Here is a 14,594-nt window from a genome sequence, read left to right on the forward strand (position 1 = left end):
GGTGGGCACACTAGAAGAGAGGGACAGGCTGCAACCGGTTCTGGACAGGTTACAGGGGTGGGCAGAAGAGAATAAGATGGGATTCAATACTGACAAGTGCAAGGTACTGCACCTTGGGAGGAAGAACCAGCAGCATACCTACAGGCTGGGGAACTCCCTTCTCATCAGCACAGAGGCAGAAAAGGATCTTGGAGTCATTATAGACTCCAAGATGAACATAGGCTGCCAATGTGAGGACGCAGTCAGGAAGGCTAACCACACTTTGTCATGCATCCACAAATGCATCACAAGCGGGTCCAAGGAGGTGATCCTCCTTCTCTATGCGACATTGATCAGGCTGCAGTTGGAGCACTGCGTCCAGTTCTGGGCACCGCACTTGAGGAGGGATGTGGACAGCATCGAGAGGGTCCAGAGGAGGGCCACTCGCATGATCAGAGGTCAGCAGGGCAGGCCCTACGAGGAGAGGCTATGGGACCTGAACCTGTTCAGCTTCCACAAGAGAAGGCTGAGAGGGGATCTGGTGGCTATCTATAAACTGGCCAAGGGGGACCAGCAGGCTATGGGGGAGTCCCTGTTCCCCCAAGCACTACTGGGAGTAACAAGGAATAAGGGCCATAAGTTGACGGAGAGTAGATTCAGACTAGATAATCAGGAGGCACTACTTCACAGTCAGGGTGGCTAGGATCTGGAACCAATTTCCAAGGGAAGTGGTGATCACTCCTACTCTGGGGGTCTTTAAAAGGAGGCTAGATAGACACCTTGCCGGGGTCGTTTCACCCCAGCATCCTTTCCTGCCCATGGCAGGGGATTAGACTTGATGATCTGCTCAGGTCCCTTCTGACCCTACCAATATGAAACTATGTTTCTCTGAGAGTAAAAGTTAACCCATTATCATGAGTTTATAACCCATTTTTCATTCACTTTCTAACCTAAAATGGTTCGTATTAACTGAATGGCTTTTGCATGCAGCACTAAAACCAAATTTAGTCCTCCCCTTCTCTTAGTGATTGATCATTTGGTGGATTAGACTGTAGAAGCTACCTCTCCTGTAATGTGACTTGAGGTTAACTGTGCAGCCACAATGTAAAATAGATATATTAGTTGCATTTTCTTTCAAAAAATTGCTCCTTTGCAGTTCATTTTTCAGTAAATTCAGTTGCAATGTACAGTAAAATGTGAAAAGTGGTAACTACACATAACAGCATTAAAGTGTGCATTCATTTATTTTATTTTTTTTTCTTTTTCTGACTTTCTTTCAGGGTTACCTTTCCTCTTCGAATAAAGTCTCTTCCACGGGAAACTATATTGGCAATAAAACTATATGGGGTAAACTATGCATCTCAAAATACAGAAGTACTTGCTTGGACATGTTGTCCCTTGTATCCAAAGCAGTAAGTTCATTTGTATATGATGGCTTAGAAAATAATATTCTTGAGCTAAGTGTTGCTCACAGCCTGGAGGGGATATGCAGAGACACAAATGCTCATTTGGGAATCTGTGCAGAACTTTATTGCCAGAAGATTGAAGCAGTAACAAACAGTAACTGCTCCTAATGTGCCTTTAGCATCCTTTTGCAGGGCCCTCCCTTCTACCCAAAGCACTTTCAAGGGCTGGTTTATCTGCCATGCCTTTGGGTTGGGCTTTTCTCACAATCTGACACTTACTGAAGTGAATTCCCCCGACATGTTAAAGGTGCCTATTATCTTCAACACTCTTACTAAGACAGGCCCTCTTTTTCTTTCTGTTTACTTCCCTGTTCCCAGACCCACACTCTCATATTTCCCTAGGAGGTAAGGGTAGTTAAGGCAGGGAAGGTGGGGCACTCACCCCAGGCACCAACTATGATGGAGAACTAGGATTTGCCCCAGTACAAGTCTTTGCTCTAGGAGGGGAATCTCAGGGCTGTGTATCTGGAGGGTGGGAACAAGAAGCATGGTGCTACCCTTCTCCTCTTGGGAGTACTTACCACAGCAGGGGAAGCCATGTGGTGCCAATGCCCAGCCATAGTAGTGCACAGCCAGGAGAAGGAGAGGTAGTCCAGGGATCAGCAGAATGATACTTCCCCAGGATTTGTCTTGGAAGCCCAGCCATGGCAGAGCTGACACTGCTGATGCTGAGTAGCAGCAGCGGCCACGCAAGTAGATAAGACATCCCTTCTCATCAATGCTACTGTGTCACTCCCACCCTCCATCTTCTGTGGTTTTCAGAACCTTCCCTGTCCCTATCCCCACCCCAGATGCTCAGTGATCACTACATCACTGATGCTAATATAACCACAATGAACAGTCTCATTCCTGTTTTAACTTTGCCTCCTAACAAAACAAAGATGAAATACCCCTGTCACTCTAGATAAATAAAATTAAGCCAAGTTATTTTTTTAAGTACATACAATCCATCCAAAAAACAAATTAGGCCTTGCAAAGGGACTTCCATGTTGGGATGCTCAGCGTCACAGGGCTTAACTTTTAGGTCCCTGGCCTCCAGGGTGAAATCCCGCAGTCCTGAGTTAGGTGACTTAGAGTGAGATTTAGAACAGTCACTTCAAGTAATAGGAAGTGTTAGACCCTGACTCCATGCGGCACCCAACGACTAGGGAGATGATGATCCAATTGCTCAGAGAGCAAACACCAGCACACATCGCTAGCAACAGCTTTATTCAAAATGGAGACAGCTTCGGACTAGCTCCCAAAAAACTGGGGAGCCGTCCCGAACATTAGTTCTTTCCACATTTATACACCTTGGTTCATGCTCATTAACATTTACTCCACCTTTGTCCCTCCTTTGTTCCACCCTTATTTCCTCCTATCTCAAGATCTGCCTCTGTTTACTGTTTGTTTCATTAACATGGCATTACCTATGTATTTTGCCTATTTACATGTCTTTTTGCTATGAGCACATGCCTAAGACTTTGACCTCCACTTCCTTCGATCACTTGCCATTTCTTGCTTCATCTCCAAGGTCTTACTTCTGCTTTATCTCTTGACAATAGCTGATAGGCTGCATTCTGTTCTCCTTACACAATGAGCTATATATCTTACAACACTACCACATTATTTGGAAAATGCTTGCTTAAGCATCTTGCATTGTTACTTTTAATATATTATTCTACCTTGTAGTTAGCAGCTTTGTTGAGCCATAGGCTATAGCTTTGTATTCAGCTGCAAATTCACTGTTCCCCAAGATCCAAATACAGTCACCCTAACAGGAAGCATTGAAGAGAGGCCTACCCTTCTAAGTGTGAAGATGCTTGAGCTGCTTGTTAGATTTCCTCATCAAGAAAGATAATGTATGTGTTTTGCTCTCCCTTTCCTATCATATTAGCTAAGGATGCTTCTTCAGATCAGTTTATATATTTGAAACACTGCTGTACATTTCTTTCATAACTCAAGAAAGGTAGAGATGCCTCCACTTAGGAAATAGGTAAAGTCTAACCCCTTACTCAATAAAATATTAACTAAACAAATCATCTGCACTCAGAGCCATCCCTAGGGGATTGTGGGGCCTGGGGCAAATCAGCCTGTGTGGGTCCCCCTTAACACCGTACGGGGCCTATGGGACCCCTGCAAAGACAGGGCATTGGCTGGGGCAGCGTTTCCCAACCTTTCCTGTCCCATGGCACACTTACACGGGTAAATGAACATCACAGCACACCAGACACGTGGGGAAAGGTGGAGGCTGGAATTTCCAACTGGAACACACTTAAAGAAATTCTCACCACGTGGGGCAGGGAAAACCTCAAACGTGGCAGCCACCACCAAAACAGGAGGGGCCATGGCCTCTCTGCCCAGCTCTGTGGGGCTCCCCAAAGCGCAGGGCCCGGGGCAGTTGCCCTGATTCACACACCCCCACTCCCAAGGGACAGCTCTCTGCAATAACAAAATAAAAAATGCCAAGTCAAAACAAGCATATGGTAAATTACTGCTTAGCAGCCTCCTTCTTGTCACAAGCTCTTCCACAATTCTTCATCCATGTTAGAACCTTATAAATAATTCCTAGCAAATAAATGAGAAATTCAGCTGTTTTTTTGTTCAATAATTGTGAGAGAGAAAATGTTAGAATATTTAAGAATTGCTCATTTGAAATGATAAGCCACCTGGTTCATTTCATATCAAATAAGAGAACATTCCTGTGAAAATATTCCCATCGTTTTTTAAATCTGCTTCCCAGAAATATTTTCTAGCATTTGTCCAGAAGTAGCTGTTTTATACCAACATTAGTGCCACTAAAAATCTTGGTAGAATATTTATGGAAAACAAACATCAAAGTGTTGTGAACACAGTCCAGGCAAAGTTATTTTAAAAACCTGATTATCCATATAATTTTGTTTTTGAAGTATTCAGTCAGCTGAGGTTTATGAAGGTTTTATATTTAGACTGTAAACTATATGGTTTAAAGACATTTCCCTCATCTGTCTGTAAAAACATTTAGCACTACTATGCAGGTGCCCATTACAGCTCTCATTTGAGACTACATATGCTTTGAGTACCTTAATTATAATGAAACGGTTGCTTCATGGCATCATTACAGTGCAGAATTAATGTTGTTTGGGTTCCCTACTTCTGCATTTCCATTGTCTAATATGTTTGGATTTCTTTAAATTTAACCTCAACTGTTAATTTCTTTGGTTTTGTAATGCTTGGTTTGGGGATAATCTAAGCATTCCTGTATGGTATTTTACCCTTAAATTATTGATATGATCTCTTCACCTTAACTCCATTTTAAAACATTGTTTTCCATTGGGAATTTGAATAGCAACTAACTGACACACTGGCTTGTCTAACCAGTAAGCCCCAACAGTCACTTGCTTTTATATGACAACAGGTCTTACAGATCTTATAATTTCCATAAGGATAGCGCCAAGAAAGACCTCAGTAACCTGTTGGCACCAAGAAGACTTTTTAAACTCAAGGGGCAGTTTAAAAATAAGTATTTGCAACTTGAACACCAAATCTCATTTCTAATGAAGCAGGAAAATATGTTTATCTCTTAGGCTGAATAGTTTAGAGATCCAGGCCTAATTAAGACATCAGAAATGCATCATTTTGAGCAATTTTGGAGATGTAATGTCTCCCACTGTGCCCCTTGTTCTGAGTTCACTGCTTCTAACAACACAATTAATTTTGAACCTGTATTTCCAAATCAGAGAGAACGAGCGTAATAGTAAGGGCTTTGCTTAATGCTCATAGCAAGAGTTTTGTATGCTGACTCCATAGTAGGCTGGTATTATAGCACGTAGATTTTTGCTTTGTGAGAGTGACCGAACCATGAACCTAGATAGTAGAATGTTGTAATACAGCGGAATGTGGTAAATACCAGGTGTGTTGGATCACGACTCATCCCCAAATTCTTAGCTTGAGATAACTAAATCCCTAGTTCGAGATAACGTTATTTACTCCAGACTATATAAGCTGTACATTCTTAAGTTATGGCAGTTCCTCAAACTCTGGCAAGAATCCTGACTTGCTCAGAGCCCGGCACAAGCTATCGCATCCCTGGATCGAGACACTCCAGGGCCAGGGAAACTATGTGGAGTAGCGGCTGCTACCTAGAGCCAATGTGAAGTGATCATCCTCTCTGCTCTGTCTTATTGCCTGCCTCTGTGAGTATCCTTAAATAACGCTTTGCAAGAGTGAGAACAATCGTGAGTATGTCCTTTGGTCAAGTGCGAGGAATCTTCTGAACCTAGTAGTTCATTCTAAGACAATTGGTGTTAGTAGTGGGATTCCCCTAACATTTGACATGGACCTATTTAAGAGGCTGCGGAGGGAGAAAGGAGAGGGATCAGAAAGAAGGATGCTGGGTTGGTCCAATACTGGGTTGTGGTATGGGGTAGCAAAGGCACTCTGTAAATTGAGTCCATCTGTTTGAGGAGTGCCCTGTAACTCCTGTCAAGGTGCAATGGTGGGTTGAGAAGCAGCTTAAGTATGAGGGGGAGAGTGGTGCTAGACACACTGTCCCTTGGCTGCTCTTTCAGTGCTTGAACGTCTGAGAACACAAAATGCTCATCTGCAGGAACAGCTTGATCAAGCTGTCCATTGGCAGATGCATCTGAATTTGAATGAAGCAATATTGCATGGGTTATGTTCTGAACAAGTTGATTCTGCCTCCTCTAACCGTTTCTCCTCCCCACTGGAGCTGGTCTCCCAGCCGTCTAAGCTGGAGGCAGCTCCGGCGATGACAGGGATACCTTTATGGAATTCTAGGAGGATCACAGGTCAGTGGATAGATGTGGAAGAATGGGATGGGAATATATGGAGTGATGAGGGTGAACATGCCAAGAGTTTGGCTGGTGGGGAGGGCCAACGTGCATTCTCACGTCCAGTACATTATGATCGTACCACCCAGGGACCTACGGGAGTCAGCAGATCCCAGGAGATCAGGCAGTACACAACAGCAGAATTGGGTACCTTGGCAGAGAAATTTCAACAAGGGCTGAAAGAGGGACTGAAACCATGGATATTAAGGGTACTTGATGAAGGTGGTGCACATGTAAGTGTCACTGTAGCTGAATTGAAGGCATTAGGAAATCTGACAAGAGACACTTTATACAATGCTACAATGTGTACTGCACAAGCCCCAGTGGGTGCCCATGCTCTGCTATTAGATTGGTGTATAGAATGCTGGATGGATAGGTGGCCAGAGAGGGGAGATCATGATGATCCAGGGCCACGGTCTTGGCAGACCATGGAGGAGGGACTGGGGATTTTGCAGGAAGAAGCAATGCAGAATTGGATGTATGGGGGGTAGGTAGGGAATGGTCCAGAGAATATGCCTTTTACATCTCAGATTGAGAATTTGTTAACTAATACTGCTCCCTCCCATTTGTGTGCCCATATATCCCTCCTATTGGCAGAACGACAGGGGAAAATGGTCGAGGACATAGCTGCTACATTGTTAGAGAATACTCCTCATGTAGAGGCTGGGGGTTCACAAATGCAGGTGGTTCAGATGCAAGCAGACAAGGAGCAGGGAGGGAATAAAAAGCTGTTAACTCGACGGGATTTATGGATCTGGCTCATAAGCCACGGGGCGCCCAAGGAAGAAATTGATGGGCAACCAACGAAGGTTTTGGTGCAAAAGTATCAGCTGTTAAGTAGACAGAAGGCTCTGGCAGAGGGAGTCCAACCCTCAGCCCCCCCCCCCCCATTATACCCTGATTTGAAGCAGTTTCGTACTCCCCAACCACAATGACAGGATGGCCAAAGTCCCTCCTGCCAGAGTGTGAGCCTCCCCCAGCAGGGGGACTAGAGGCCATACGCCCGGGTGATGGTGGAATGGCTGGCTGGAGGAGTTCAAACTTTTCTAGGACTATTAGATACTGGCTCTAAGATTACCATTATACCGGGAGACCCGACTAACTTGAAAGGGAAAAGATGCTTTTAGGAGGGGAATGCGTCCATGACCGGGTGTCTGGTGACTGTGTATATTACTGTGGGACCTACCAAATGCAGATTAATGCGGGTAGTGGTATCGCCTATTCCTGAATGTATTGTAGGGATTGATGTTCTAGGGGAATGAGAAAATATCCGGGTAGGCACTCCGAACAATGTCAGACGCTTATTGGTGGGTAGTGCTAAGTGGGAACCCCTGGAACTACCAATTCCTCACCAAATTGTTAATCTTAAGGAAAGCCCTTACTATTACAATGAACAACATAATTTTCCTTTGCTCATCTGAATGAGTGACTTCAGAGCAAGAGGTTGAACTTGTAACGTAATATAGCTTGCGTTGTCCTTAAACTGCTGTGTTGCCTTGTGTTGTAATGAGCTGGGGAGTTTACTTTAGTTCCAGAGCTGGGATTCCATGCAGTTCAGGGGGTTCCCATCTGGCATGGGTTTGATGGGTTTGTATAAGTGAGCAAATAAATATCAGGAAACACGTGGTAGAATTTGTTGCCACTCCTGCCCCATTTTATACTGAAAGAGAGAATTTTTTCCCACTCATGATAGGACAACAGATAACACCACCATGCTCTTATCTGACTCTTTACATTTATAGATCTCAAAGTCCTTTAAAGTAAGGTCAGCACCATCATCCTCATTTTAGAGAGGTGGACTCTGATGGACAGTAGTATAAAGAGTGGTGGGTGACTGGGACCCCAGCTTCAGATGCCCACTTAGAAGAAGCACATGAATGGCAGTCACTGTGACTGCTGACCTAGCTGTTATAGCCAGCCCAACTCCTGCCACCCAGGGTGCAGCACCTGGCTGTTACGCGCATAGTGGAAGTGACTTGCCAAAAGTCACCTGGCAAGGTGAATGACAGAGGTAGGAAAGAATCACGTTGATGCAAAGATTGGTCATCTATGTTGAAGAGTTTGGTTTTTGCCTCTTCAGAGTTGTCCCATTATGCTGTGCCACCTATGTGTTGTGCAAGTCTCCCCATGTGTTGTGCAAGTGCTCTAGTATGAAAAAAATATAAGAGCCCTGGTACTGCCATCTACACTCCTATATAATGCTCTTTTAAACTGGCTTGGTCCTAAGGACCCGCAGGCATTGTTATTGCCTGTTGCCCATAATTCCTTGGAGGTTCTTGGTTAAAAGCTCTGCCTTAAGTGTGTAGCTTCTAAGCTTTTGTGGACATGTCTTCAAATGTTTACAGGGTCTCCCACAACACCAGACTAACTCTACTTAAAAGCATAAGATTTATTAACATAAGCCTGCCAAGATAATACCAAGTAAATCACTAATGTGTGATCACACAAATTATTATGTCTTTTGTGTATCTGTGCATATAAACAACCCCACACCTATTAAAATAATTATTTTCCTTGTGGAACACCAATTCTACATTATTCAAGAGCCTTGTGTCTGTTCTCTATTTTTTCTCATGACTTCACTGATGCCTTTTAAATACCATGATCTCTCCGTCAAACAAATGCATCCTCTCATCTGCTTTTCCTTCACTTGATTCTGTGATTCTGCTCTGTTCTCCTCCTACTTTGCTCCCAAGTTTGTCTGCCCTATTTTCTATGTTCACTACCCCACTTTCCACAACAACCACGCAACATACCTCAGCCATCACTCTTTAAATGGGTCAGGAAAATACCTGTATCTGAACTCTTGGAGAAGTTCTGATTACAATTCACATCGGAGTTCCTCAGGCCTATATATTTTTCTTTTCTTGTTCACCTCTTTTTCCTTTATGTGTTCTCCCATGGTATTAACTACCACCTCTAAACAGACAGTTCTCACATTTTTTTACTTTGAAATGTGTTTCCTCGTCACTCTTACATGTCAGATTCTGTCTCAGAGTTTTCTGCTGTCTCACAGTCAGGCTCTAATGCAGAGCCATTTAGTCATGTTTTGTCATCTCTCTCTCTTGTACCCTTCATTAGCTTCCCAGCTTTATAGTAGAGCATAAAAATCAAGCAGGCTCACTATGTTTCTTCACTTACTTCCTCCTTTTTATTTCCTCCTTTGTTTCTCTGTTTTCTCCTTATGGCCCCATTTTTTTTCCTTTGAATTATCTCTCTCTCCCATCTTCTACATTTGAAATAATGTTCTACTTTTAACCCACTAATCTCTGATTTGTGATCCTTCAATCCTTAAGATTTTTTCTAAAACCTGAAGATCTTGTAAAATCTTTCCTGTCTTGTTTTCTTCATCAGTAAAATTGGCACACCAGCATTTTCATGAACACTTCCCATTCTGCATCTTGGGATATGTGTATGTGGTTCAGTGCAGTGCCAGGTGGATACTCAAGTTAACTCTAAACAATCAGCATAAAATAAAATATGAGGAGCACTGTGCTAAACTGGTTAAGCTGCTTCCAATACCCAAAATAGATTATTTGAAGTTAGCTAGAGTACATCTACAAGGCACTATTTTGTGCTCTGTACATATACCCAAATTATTAGGTTTCTAGGTTAGCGCTATAGACTTTTTTAATGCGTGACATACATTTATACTACACTATAAATAATTATTAACAATAAGTCAGTTAAGAAGGGACTTCAGTTTCCATGTCCATTAGGCGCTCAGTGGCTTACCTGCATCTGAAATGAATGCCAGTTAATGGTATGTTGTTTCAACCTGAACACTAGCCTTTAGGAAATGCTTGAAAAGAAGCGGTTCATTTCATAAAGGTTACATAAGTAAACTTCAAATGGAAACAACTTTCAGTTGCAATTGATCTGGTCCAACTTTAAACCTCTGACCTCCTACACGTAAGAGGTGTCATATGTCACTACCAGTTTCCCTGGGATTTCTTCTTGTTCACACCACAGTGTTTCCTAACCTTCACCCCACTTCATGCCTGCAATTGCTAAAAGAAACTTTTGAAAATTATAGTCTTTGATTTTCCTGAACTTTGCTCCCCCAGTGAAATAAAGTGTTTGTGCTAACAACAACATAAAGCTTTATCAGTGCAAAAACAGAAGTTAGACTTAAGCGTAGTTTTCCTTTGTATGATGGTTGCAAAAATGACACTGCAGGGGTTTTTTGTTTCTTCTCTCAGTGATTCCACAGCAATTTAGTTTGCAATTCAAAGATCCATTTTTTCTGGTAGTGCAGTAAACTCACACTGGGGTCAGAAAGTCCATCTGTTTTCTTTATGCCTAGAACACCCTCACCACTAGTAAAGACTGTACTTGCAATGCTTATTGCTCTGTTTTAAGGATGCTACAGTAGGTGGGAAAAATCAAGTTCATTTTCCCACAGCTGTATAGCTAGTGCAGTGTTTAGAGTAAGAGTAATAAAAATGTACTTGTCAGTAAAAGCAGTAAGCAGTAGAAGACAAGTTCAACATAAACACATTTCTGACTTCGGCCTTCCTAACTGTTAAGATGTGAGGAAATTAAAAGGGACAGGAGACGCACTGTATCTTAATACAAGTGAGTGGATTATCTTTCTGACTCTGCTCAGTCTTCATGAATAGAACAATATCGACCTGCTATACCACTGCAGTTTATGCATTGGTGAGACATGGTAATGCATATTTCTGATCAGATTTTTTAAATGAATTTAATGATAAAAAAGATGTTGTAAATTTCCACAGGCAGCTCTCATTTCCTCACTGAATATTCTTCCTCCTTTAAACAGACCCTTTCTATAAACACTTAAGTACCCATGCCCATTTTTTCCTTTCAAATGATTCTACCAGTTAGGGAACCTGACAATTGCCAGTTGTGGTAATGGGTTTCTTCTCTGTCTAATGTAGATGAATGGCTCTCCTATCATAGTATTGGAAGGGGACTCCATATTCTTTAATATATTTACCCTACTAGATAGCTAAGCTCTAAGCACACTGGCCCAGAGGGGGTGCATCTACATGAGACATTTACTGCGGAGTAAACTAATTAGCTCAGCGGTAAACTTTGCATATCTACACATGTGCCCCTATTAGGCTGAAGTAAACTAATTACCTCTGCAGCAGAATAGTACTGGCATTACAAGTACTATCCTGCTGTGGAGTTTAAGCTGCAACAGTGGACATGAAGATACTGCCCCGGCTGGCTGGAGCACAAGGCTGCTTAAGTGAGTGGGCTGCCTGCTGGCTCATGCCTGAGCATGCTGAGCCAGACTGAAGCAGCCCCAGGCTGGTAGGCTGATCCCTGGGGCCTCCTGGGTGTGCAATCAAATGGTGTGCCTGGGAGCAACAAACTCCGAAGCAATGAACTTCAGAGTTTATTGCTTCGCATTAATTGCATGTGTAGATCTGTCACCAAGCTTAGACTGAAATGGGTCACCAAGCTTAGACTTTTGTATTAGGTCTAAATAAGGATCACATGGGAAGTCTTTGGAGCAGAGTTTCACTCTGTAGCCCCCTTACTCCCAGGTTAGTGCCCCAAACACTAGATCAGGGCTTTCACTGCTAAGACTATGGGCAGAAGCTATGATCATTCACTACCAACCTAGGCCCAATTTGTACTGACAGTGTACAGCTAAAAAGCTCTATGTTCTGTCACTTTTTCCATCAGCCATTAAGTTCTAGGTCTCCCACATTATTCATTAACACCTGTTCACCTTCTCTCCAGTACTGATGCTGTACTCTACTCTGTCTGCTAATATTTGCAGAAGGCTCATTCATGGAACTGTGTTGCTCAGCATGGCATTGTACAATCACCTTCCAACAACAATGCTCGCACCGGGTATCTGTAACACGAGTTTGCCAGCACCAGTCACACTGCAGGTAAGGATTTCTTTGGGACAAAAAGCATCTTTAAAATAAATATTGTCTGAGTCCATGTTTTTTCCAGATCACAACAATTAAAAATCTTTGCTCTTCTGTTTTGTTATTGCTTCAATAATATAACCTCCTTTAGAGGGTGAGGGGAGAGTGTGATGTTACATAACAGCAACTACACATGGTAGTTTCTAGATTTAGTAAAGGCTGTGGGATTGGGAAAGGTCTGCCCAGAGAAAATTATTATTTTTATTCTATGTTCAAAAATACCCAAGGCACAAATAGCTAATGTGGTACCTGACTCACAGCAGCCTTTTCAATCTGCACTTTTATTCTGTGTACTATTGAATTGCTTCCTATTACATACATAGCATGCAACTAGCAATTAACTGAATCTTCAGAAAGATCTATGGGGGATGGAGCTACAAACAAAAGGCCATATATATCTATACTGCTCTTCATCCCAGTCAACATGATGAGTTTTCACTGATGTCAATATCAGCTGTGTGCAATCAAGAGCAGCATATGGCTTCCAAATATTGAAAAGACATTTTGTGCATCTCCAGTGTTGTCTTTTCCCCAGATGAATTAGCAACTGTGTATTTATAGGCAAAGCCAAGAGTATTTCATATTAAAACACTGAATTATCATCATTAGCAGATGAAACACAAAGCTAAATTGAATGGATAAATGAGGCTGGCTTATATTTAAATGGATAAGAAACAGGATTTGCTGGTCAGAAGAGTACATTTAAGAAGCTACCTTGAAATAGCTTTCTCCTATTAATAATAAAGGAAGGCAAGACAGTAAATGGCTGCTAATTTGAAATCTGTCTCTCTGGTCAAAGAAACAGAAGAGGAAGATCCTGTCCTTCCTTGCCACCATTCTCAGACTATGTGACAGTAGCAGATGCTGTGAGTGTACTGGAAATGCTACCTAAAAAACTAGCTTTTTAAATTTGACTAGCATGTACATCCCTGGAGTTTTCTAGGGACCAGTTTTTGTTAACAGTGTTGGAGAGAGTGAATACTGGTATATACTAATTAGAAACGCTACTTTTCTGGTCCCATGGAGAATGTTTCTATCACGGTGCCAATTAGGTGTTAAAACCAGGATGGGCAGGTTGAACTGGTTTAACAAAAAAAAAGTCTGAACATCCACCTATCCCTCCAACCAAATCCTGAAAAATTCTGAGCCCAAGAGTTATCCAGTCCCTGGCTGCTGCAGCTACTGCTGCTGCCACCACTACATGCTCTGCCCACCCCAGCTCTTGCTCTTAAAGCAGCAGCAACAGCTTAGTGTCCCTACACCTGGCTACAGTGCAAGAGCATCCCTATGGGCTACTTTTATTGCCAGGTCATGGACTCCACAGGGGTGAGGAACCTCTCCTAAGTTGGCACCTGGGGCTGGTACCCCTCTCATGCATCCTTAGTTATGGTACTGCTCTTGGAGAGTTTTTGTACAGTCTCCTAATACATAAAGTATCTTTTCTTTTTTTCCTGTCCTCTCCCTTGCTTTTAAGATTGACTTTCCAGAAACTAATTTGGACTTCATTAAACCAGAGCCTGAGGAGGAAAGAAATGACCTTGAAGAGCCAACTAAACAGTGCCTGAAGCATATCAGACAGTTTTCACAGAAGCATTCTCTCTTGCTGTAAATCTACCCAAGTCTTTCTCATTTCTTCTTGTCTGACAGTTATGATGCAATTATTCATACTTAAGTGTATTCTTTAAAACTAGATATTTTTCAGCATCTTGAGCCTGCCTTGATTCATTTGATAAAGTAACACTATCAGATAAAGGAAAAGATGGCACCGAAGCCAGAATAAACACCTGAGGGTAGCAGTGCATTCTCCGTATCTTCAACTTTTCCCCCCCAACTCAGGCTTTTATCTTTTCTGAACCTTGATGTTAGAATCAAAAGGCTGATATAAAGCACAAACAGATGTTAGCAGCAGTATTAGCAATTAAAAGAAATTGGTCTGGATTTGAACCAGCACCACTAATAATGAGAAATCTAAGCTATAAGGCCATCTGTGCCAAGTGGCATTCAGCCATTAGAAAGATGGTCTGTCTCAGGTTCCTTGGTAAACAATTATGCAGAATTTAGCTTTTACAGCACACGCACAAAGAATAAGTGAAACAAAATATGTTTCATAGATTTATAGATGTTAGGGTCGGAAGGGACCTCAATAGATCATCGAGTCCGACCCCCTGCATAAGCAGGAAAGAGTGCTGGGTCTAGATGACCCCAGCTAGATACTCATCTAACCTCCTCTTGAAGACCCCCAGGGTAGGGGAGAGCACCACCTCCCTTGGGAGCCCGTTCCAGACCTTGGCCACTCGAACTGTGAAGAAGTTCTTCCTAATGTCCAGTCTAAATCTGCTCTCTGCTAGCTTGTGGCCATTGTTTCTTGTAACCCCCAGGGGCGCCTTGGTGAATAAATACTCACCAATTCCCTTCAGTGC

The 14,594-nt window shown here is 42.6% G+C and overlaps 1 protein-coding gene across 1 annotated transcript in view; it reads left to right on the top strand.

The window, feature by feature from the left end:
• The window catches only part of PIK3C2G (phosphatidylinositol-4-phosphate 3-kinase catalytic subunit type 2 gamma), a 372,292-nt gene that overhangs the window by 122,131 nt on the left and 235,567 nt on the right, over nt 1-14,594 (top strand). The window contains 3 exon segments of the mRNA XM_059726204.1: nt 1,260-1,391; nt 12,018-12,132; nt 13,649-13,779. Coding sequence (XP_059582187.1) covers nt 1,260-1,391; nt 12,018-12,132; nt 13,649-13,779 — 378 coding nt within the window.

This window comes from Alligator mississippiensis, chromosome 4, assembly GCF_030867095.1.
Source record: "Alligator mississippiensis isolate rAllMis1 chromosome 4, rAllMis1, whole genome shotgun sequence".
NCBI classification, from domain to species: Eukaryota; Metazoa; Chordata; order Crocodylia; family Alligatoridae; genus Alligator; species Alligator mississippiensis.